General features: G+C 43.1%; 1 protein-coding gene across 7 annotated transcripts in view; it reads right to left on the reverse strand.

Annotated features, from left to right (window-relative positions):
- Positions 1-9,074, reverse strand: part of LOC101347558 (zinc transporter 6) — a 213,198-nt gene that overhangs the window by 52,700 nt on the left and 151,424 nt on the right. Inside the window, exon 1 of one of the 7 annotated variants that reach the window (XM_004369574.2) lies at positions 927-1,723. The exons of 5 other annotated variants lie outside the window; for them this stretch is intronic. In XM_004369574.2, coding sequence (XP_004369631.2) covers positions 927-1,025 — 99 coding nt within the window. In that variant the 5' untranslated portion in view covers positions 1,026-1,723. Of the gene's footprint in view, positions 1-926; positions 1,724-9,074 lie in introns of those variants that run through there. One more of the 7 variants, XM_023736278.1, reaches the window with a different exon arrangement.

Consider the following 9,074-nt stretch of genomic DNA (forward strand, 5'->3'; position numbering starts at 1 on the left):
GAGTGTGCCTCTTAGCTCAAGTAGATACAAGAGACTAAATGGGCAGCTTCTGTCCAGAGGTGAGATGGGAAGGCAGAGAGGGTTAGGAGCTGGTTCAATGGACATGGGGAATCAGGGGCGGAAAGGAACAGTGTGCTGTTGCAGTATGGGGAGAGCAATTAGGGTTATGTAACAATGTATGTATAAATTTTTGTATGGGAGACTAACTTGAAATATAAATTTCATTTAAACTACAACAATTAAAAAAAAAAAAAACCGTTACTATCGAGTCGATTCCGACTCATAGCGACCCCACAGGACAGAGCAGAACTGCCCCACAGAGTTTCCAGTCAGCGCCTGGTGGATTCAAACTGCCGACCTTTTGGTTAGCAGCCACAGCACTTAACCACTGCGCCACCAGGGCTTCCACCAGGGTTTTTCCAGTCACGGTCCTGTAAATTGCAGCCCGATCAGGCTACTAGCCCTCAACAAAGCCAAGTTGCAGATGAGAGGTGTCTGCCTTAATAAACTACTCATATCCCTGTATTACCGCCGGCGTTATCGTCAATGGTATAAGCATCACTATTAGGTTGTTGTTGCTGTGGACTTGTTTTCAGATCTTCTGATGGTGTTGTCGCTGGTGCTGGCAAAAGCTTTTTATTTCTAAATCAAGGAAACCTCAGCAAGAAGTCATAAACACGCCAGGGGCTGAAAGCTAGGCCTGGAGCGGGGCCAGGGTCACGAGCGGCAGAGCAACCGGGTGAGGAAGCGAGGGGCATCAGAGCTCTGGGGGGACCTTTCGGGAAACAGCCGCTTCCGCCGAGGGCATGAATGCAAATCCGACTACCCCTCCTCTGGACAGCAAAGGCATTTCAAAGCTGCTTTGGAACAAGTGAGGAAATCAGGAATCGCCCACGACAGCTACCCCACCGCCACAGCAAACTCACCATCATAAGGCGCTGCACAACCCCTGCTAGAATAAGACGTTCTCGGGGCGCGGTTGTTTTTTTTTTGGTTTGTTTCCGAAAACGGAAGGGGCGGGGCATCAGAGGTCGATTGGAGGCGAGGGACAGGAAGCGGAAGTGCGTGACTTATCTCTGGAGTTCGGCCTCTCTTGTTGGCTGCTCCTACGTTCTATAGAGCGGAGTTCTGGAGCGTTTCCTTAGAGCAGTCAGTGAGACCTTTAGGGTTTATTAATAATGTTAGGAAAATCGCTAAGCGCTTTTATCTATGTGATTTAATTTTTGCAATAACCTTATGAGATAGATATTATTCCTATTTTACAGTCCAGAATATAGGAAGATTAAGAAACTTGCACAGTCACACGTAGTTTGCCATGGTAGCTGAATCTGAACGCAGACTAATTGGAGTAATGTGGTCTGCTTTAAGAGCCCTGGTGGTGCAGTGGTTAAAGCGCTAGGCTGCTAACCTAAAGGTGGGCAGTTGGAACCCACCTCTGCAGGAGAAAGATGTCGCAGTCTGCTTCTGTAAAGGTTACACCCTTGGGAACCCTATGGGGCAGTTCTACCCTGTCCTATAAGGTCGCTATGAGTCAAAATCGACTTGACTGCAATGGATTTTTAGTGGATGATCTGCTTCTTCCTAAAATGCTATTTCACTGTAGAAGTAATATTAAGTACAGAAAACTTGAAAAATAAAAACACACTAAATATAAAATAGTTGACTCAGTAAATATCCACGGAGCATATGTGTGTCAAAGGCACCAGTCTTGTGGAATTTATGTTCTAATGGAAGGAGATAGAAGACAGGTTAAAAAAAAAAAAACATAGTCATGCACCACACGATGTCCATTCCTGCGGTCAACGTCTGACAGAAATATACATCGGTGGTCCCATAAGGTTAAAATATAGAGTTCATAAATCCCGATTGGACAGGGGACAGCTACGTCTATTGGCACAACATAGTGCATAAAAACAATGTTCTACATCCTACTTTGGTGAGTAGCGTTTGGGGTCTTAAAAGCTTGGAAGCAGCCATCTAAGATACAACTAGCGGTCTCTTCCAATCTGGAGTAAAGGAGAGTGAAGAAAACCAAAGACTCAAGGGTTCAATTAGTTCAAAGGACTAGCGGACTTCATGCACCACAGCCTACACAACCCGAGACCGGAAGAACTAGATGGTGCCTGGTTACCACTACCTAATACTCTGACCAGGATCACAACAGAGGGTGCCAGACAGAGCAGGAGAAAAATGTAGAACAAAAAAATCGCATTTATTAAAAAAATAAGATAAAAGACCAGACTTAATGGCCTGGAACCCCCAACACTATGGCCCTATGACACCCCTTTGACTTGGATCTGCAGCCATTTCCAGAAAGCACTTTCCAGCCAAGCAATATAAAATAAACAATGACACCCAAAAAGAAGTGCTCCATAGAACAAACAATTATACGAGACCAAAAGGGCAACATTTGCTCAAAACCATAGATGAGAAGGCAGGAAGGGATAGGAAAAAAAGGGCAACATTTGCTGAAAAGCATAGGTGAGAAGCAGGAGGGGGTAGGAAAAAAAAAGGAAATGAGGAACCCAGGGGGGAAATGGGGACAGTGTTGACACAGTGTGGGGATTGCAACCAATGTCATGGAACACTTTGTCTACAATTGGTTGAATGAGAAACTAATTTGCTCTGTACACTTTCACCTAAAACAATACAATATAAAAAACAAATAAATTCCAATTAGAGAACTATTAATCATGAAGTGCATCACGGCTCCCAAACACAGCAAAACCAGTGCTAGTGATAGCATTAGAAAGTGGCAAAGGAGAAGTATTAACTTGGAAGTAAAACAAAAAGTTATTAAACAACATGAAGGGGGAAGATCAGTGAAAGCTATTGCTTGCGATGTAGGCATGGCACACTCAACAATCACGACTACCCTTAAAAACAAAAAAAATTCTCCAAGTTGTTAAAGGGTCGGCTCCACTGAAAGCTACAAGGCTAACAAAAATGCAAGAGGGGCCTATATCAGATATGGAGAAATTGTTAATGACGTGGATTGAGGACCAAACACAAAAGCAAATCGTTCTCACCGTGTTGACGATCACAGCTAAGGCACAAAGCTTATTCAAGATGCTTAAAGAAAAAGCAGGACCAGACCGTAGTATTGTACAGTATTAACCTATTTAACCTGTATATTACCTTGCCAGATACATTAGCTGAAATACAGTAGTGTATGTGTACAGTATCCTGTCTATTTAGTCAAAACAGATACAGTACAGTATCCCATATAACTTTGCTAAGTACAGTATATAATACAGTGTTCACACAACATCCAAATCACAACATCATATTTCACAGAATGTATCATGGTCATTAAGTGACGCATAACTGTATTGATAAGTGGTGTTATGTAGAAAATAGGGCAATGTCATAGAGAGCGACTGGGTGGCTAATTTAGAGTGGTGGTCAGAGAAAGCTTCTTTAAGGAAATGAAATTTGAACTGATTTGTGAATGACAAAAGTTTTTTCGTGAAGGTTTTTTCAGGCAATATAAACAGCTAGTGTAAATACTGTAAATCAAAAATGAGTAGGAGTATCTTAGGATCTGAAAGAAGGCAAAATATCTGGAGCTTTATGTTTTCAGGAAAGAAATGAAAAGACAAGATCAAAGTAGCACATAGGAGCCAGATCTGGCAGGAATTTCTAAATTAGGGGTAAGGGCATGAATTTTTTTCTATGTGAGAAAGGAAGTCAATGGAAGGTATTAATAATGGAGTGACCTCCACATTTTTTTAAAGATCACTATGGCTGAGTATGTAGAATGGATTGTGGATGAATGATAACAACTAGCATTTATTAAGCACAATATGTGGTAGGAACTTTCTAAAGTGGTTACTATGTATTAGCTCATTTAATCCTTACAACAGCTCTTTTAGATAGTGTGATCATTGAGGTTGTATGTCAGCTTGGCTGGGCCATGATTCTCAGTGGTTTGGCAGTCAGGATGTAGTTTGGCAGTTATATGATGATGTGATCACCTCCAGGATGAGATCTGCTATTAAGTAGGCAATCAGTGGAAATGGAGTTTCCTTGGGGGTGTGGCCTGCATCCAATATATGTGAACTGTCTGGCAAAGCTTGCTGCCTTTTGCTCTGCTCTGGAACCTGCATTCATTTAGTCAGCATCTGACCTCCAGTTCTTGGGACTTGGGCCAGTAGCCTGCCATCTGACCTGTGGTTCCTGGGTTTGTCAGCTCCTGCAGCTATGTGAGTCAGGAGAAGCCTCCAGCCTGACGCCTGACCCATGGACTTGGGGCTTGCCAGCCTCTACAACCATGTGAGCCATTTCCTTGAGATAAATCTCTCTCTCTCCTCCCCTCTCTTTATATATATATATATATATATAATATTTATGTAAATGCTTCCCTGGTTTTGCTTCTCTAGAGAACCCAGCATAAGACAGATAGGTATTATTATAATCCTGTCCTTGCAAAATTGTGTGCCAAGTTCACACAACTGGTCAGCGTCAGAACTGTTTTCCAGAGAAGCTGCACCACTTTACCAATTTCTCAGAACCCTTATCCATTGCAATTGGGAATGCAAAATGGTACAGCCATCGTGGAAAACACTGTGGCAGTTCCTCAAAACACTAAAAATATAACTACCACTCCTAGATACATACCCAAAAGGCTTGAAAGCAGAAACTCAAACAGATACTTGTACGTCAATGTTCACTGCAGCACTATCCACAATAGCAAAAAGGTGGAAATGACCTAAATGTACATCAGTGGATGAATGGATAAACAAAATGTGGTATATACATACAATGGAATACTACTCAGCCAGTAAGAGACATGAAGTCTTGATACATGCTACAACATGGATGCAGCTTGAAGACATTATACTGATTGAAATAAGTCAATCACAAAAGGACAAATATTGTATGACCTTATTTATATAAAAAGACAAGAACAGGCAAATGTATAGAGACCAACATTTATTAGAGGTTACCAGGGGCAGGAGGGAGGAAGCAAGTGGAGTTATTGCTCATGGAGTACTGTTTCTGTTTACAGTAATGGAAAAATTGCATTCATTAATGACAGGGTTGCCCAGCTGATTACTGTAATTGCTGTCAATAAGTTGTACACCTGTAAAAAGTTGAATTAGCAAAAGTTATGTGACAGACACATTTACAATGACAAAGGAGTAGTTGCTAAGGCTGCTGATGTACAACCAAACACCTCATGGGATTTCTTTCCTTGGTTTGGCAGTTTAGGATGGTGATTTTATGGGACATCCGAGTTAATTGCCTGTGATGGTTAAGATTGTGTGTCAGCTTGGCTGGTCATGATTCTCAGTGTTTATATGTGATCACTCCAATGATGGGATCTGCTGTGAGTAGCCAATCTGTTGAAAGGGAGTTTCCTTGGGCATGTGGCCTGCATCCAAATATAAGCAGACGTTCTGGCTTTTTGCTCACTCTGGATCCTGTGGCTGCCTCCTGTTCCTCTGAACTCCGATTTTTGGAACTTGAGTTATCAGCTTATCTGCCAATCTTGGGATTCGTCCATCTTCACAGCCTGTGAGCAAAAGCCCTGCTCTCGGACCAGCTGGTCTTGGGTTCACTATCCCCTGCAGCTTTGTGAATCGGGAGAAGCCTCTATCCTGATCTACAGACTTGGGATGTTCCAGCCTCTACAATTGCATGAACTATTTCCTTGATCTAAATCTGTATATATGTATACACTTTAATGGTTTTGCTTCTCTAAAGAACCTAGCCAAAGACATTGCCCTAATAATGTGTTTAGTGCTTCTGTTCTACCTCCCATTTCATTGTGTAGTGCGTGGGGTCTCAAAAGTTAGCAGATGGAACAATGGAGCCAAGACGGTGGACTAGTCAGATGCACTAAGCCACCCTTCTGCAGCAAAGACCCAAAAAAACAAGTAAAACAAATACAGATGTCAGTCCTGGAATCTTAACCTTAAAAGAAGGAATAAAGAATTAAACTGGAAACCACTGAGAAGAAGAAACTGATAGAAAATGGCAACAAGCAGAGATACAGAGTAGAGGTTCCTGGCCAACTGGCAGGACACAGCATGGCCATCTTGGAATAAAGCCAACCACCCTGCACAAAGAACACAGAAAGTCACCTTCACAGAATTCCCAAAAGGAAATAGAGGTACAGCATGGACACACCCAAGCTAAGTGAGACCATGTATACTGGCTGCAGCTCAAGTAAATGCCCAGACACTCTCATGCAGTAGCCATAGGAGCACATTCTTAAAAACCCCTCCCCTCTGGGAAATAGTGGTATGAACCACTGCATCCCAGCAGCCCTGACTGCCAGGGATCACAGTACTGCCCTCCTATTGCCCTCCTCCATCTGGCCCCATCTGCCCTCCCCTTCCCCCCATCCTGCCTCTCTCCCCAGCACCACTGCGCATTGCAGCACCCAGAACCCAGACCCCTCCCCGCCACCCCTGGCCCCACCCCACCATGTGCTGAGGCCCCAAGTGGGACTGGCCCAGCCCCTGGCCCTGCCCTGCCAGTCCGAGTTCACATCGCAGACTAACGAACCATCCCCACCCTTCCGCCCTTCTGCGTCATAGCTGAGCAACCAGGCCTGCCTACCTGAACAAAGTGGTGAGAACTATTGTGCCAACAGACAAGCAAGCAAAAAAGCATGCCAAGTCCACCTGCCCAGACATAACCAAACAAAACAAAAAGGCAGGATGAAACAAACAAACCTACAATCAATAAAGAAAATAATACCTGAATGCTTGGAGACAGGAGACAGTATCAAACCATACATATATATAAATTTTTAAAAGGACATAATGACTACAGTAAGTGACCAAAATAAAGCACCAGATGACCTTCCAGTAGAAGAAAGGCACTGGAACTACCTGATAGGGAATTCAAAAGTCTAATATTCAGGACTCCGCAAGAGATTAGGAAAGAGATAAAGGAAAACACAAATAAAAATAAGGAAAAAATAGTAAAAATCATGAAAAACAGAAAAAAAAAACTAAAAACATAGCCAATATCAAGGAAAACAGAGACAAAGCAATGGAAAAATTCAGGAAAATAATACAAGAACAAAATGTCAAAATAAACAATGAGAATTCATACAAAAACAGCAATTAGAAATACGAAAGATAAACAACAAAATTTCAGAAATGGACAACGCAATAGAAGGTTTCAGGAGCAAATTTGAAACAATGGAAGATAGAATAAGTGAAATTGAGAAAAACCCATGGATGCCACCTCGAGAAAAAAATCAGAAAAAAAGAATGAAGAAAACCTAAGAACTATGTGGGTTACAATCAAGATCAAAAATTTGCACATAATCAGAGTTCCATAACAGGAGAAAATGGAAAACACAGGAAGGTTGTTGAAGATTTGCTGACAGAAAACTTCCATATCACGAAAGATGAAAAGCTTACCATCCAAGAAGCTCAAGGAACCCCATATAGGATAGACCTAAAAAGAAAGTCACCAAGACATATCATAATCACACTTGCCAAAACCAAAGACAAAGAATCCTGACAGCAGCTCGAGAAAAATAAAAAGTCACACACAAAGGGGAAACAATAAGAGTAAGCTCTGATTACTCGGCAGAACCCATACAGGCAAGAAGGCAAGGAAATGATATAAATAAAACCTTGAAAGAAAAAAATTGCCAACTGTCGACTTCTGGCAAAATGGCGCTCTAGGCAGAAGCACCACACTGCCCCTCCACAGCAAAGATCCAAAAAACTAAGCCAAACAGAGAAAACAACAATCCTGAAACCCTAAAACATCAAATGAAGAGATAAAGAACTCAGCCAAGCACCAAATGGAGTGAGAAAACTTACAGAGGACAGAGAGCGAGGAGAGATTTATGCAGAGGTCCCCTAAGAGCTAATGTAGTGCGGATCCGCCATCTTGGACTCCTATAAGAGACCAGCAAACAGGGGTTACAAGAAAGCAGCTTCACCGAGCTTCCAGCGGGAGAAACAGCAACTGCTAATTTGCGATATAAACTTTCCCACCCCCCACCCTTCTTCACCCCCACCTGCCCTCCTCTACTTCCCACGGCCACAATCTCTTGTCCGGGAAGCACCGGATGCTTGGATTCCACCCACCCGAATGGGCCGGCTCACTGTGTGCCATTTTTTGGCTGCTGGTGTTGCTTTTTACCGCTTCTTTTGATTTCCTCCTTACCTCTCACCACCTCCCCCTCCTTTCGCTCAAATACCTGGCTCCGTGCACCATCTTTGCTTCTTCCCAAGGGGCTGAGGAGCTCCAGTAATTTGTGATATCCGCTTTCCACCCCCTACCCTTCTTCACCCACACTCAGCCTCCTCTGCTTCCCGCAGACACAGTCTCTTGTCGAGAAACACTGACTCCTTGGATTCCACCAGCCCATGCTAGCTGGCTCTCTGAGTGCCATTTGTTGGCGGCTCGTGTTGCTTTTTTTCTGCTTCTTTTGATTTCTTCCTTACCTCTCATCGCCTCTCACTCCTTTTGCTCAAATACCTGGCTACATGCACCATCTTTGCTTCTTCCCAAGGGGCTGCGGAGCTCCGTTTGATTGTGGAGCTGCTTCCCGGTCTGGGCTGCCGTGCTGGTGGGATCCCGGGGCTTTTGGTCATTTGTTTGTTTTGAATTGTTTGTTTGTTTTCTTTTCCTCTTCTTGAGTTGGGAGCCCGTTCTGGCCAGGCGGGGCTGCGTGGCAAGCAGACTACCCCCTCGGCTTGCACAGACATGCAGAGGGATCCCTGAGTGAATTTCTTTTTTCATTGGTTTTTTTTTTTTTTCTGTTTCTTTGGGGGCTTTTGTTTTACTTTTTTTTAAAATTTGTTTTGTGTTTTTTTCCCCTTTTTCCCTTTTTGTCCTTCTTCATTACTCAGTTTCTCATCTCTCTATATCTTCCTTCTCTGTCTGTTCCCTGCATACCTGGCGTTGTATACCTCTACGCCTTCTAGCCAGGCGGTACTGCAACACCAGAGAAAAACTTCCCCAGACCTCATAGCTGCACCGCTGGGATCCCTGGAACCTTTGCTGTTCTTTTCCCTTTCCAACTTTTATTTATTTATTCTTTTCTTTTTTTTCTTCCTCTTCCCCTTTTTATTGTCTCCATTTCATAGTCT

Source organism: Trichechus manatus, unplaced genomic scaffold, assembly GCF_000243295.1.
Source record: "Trichechus manatus latirostris isolate Lorelei unplaced genomic scaffold, TriManLat1.0 scaffold00005, whole genome shotgun sequence".
Classification (NCBI taxonomy): Eukaryota; Metazoa; Chordata; class Mammalia; order Sirenia; family Trichechidae; genus Trichechus; species Trichechus manatus.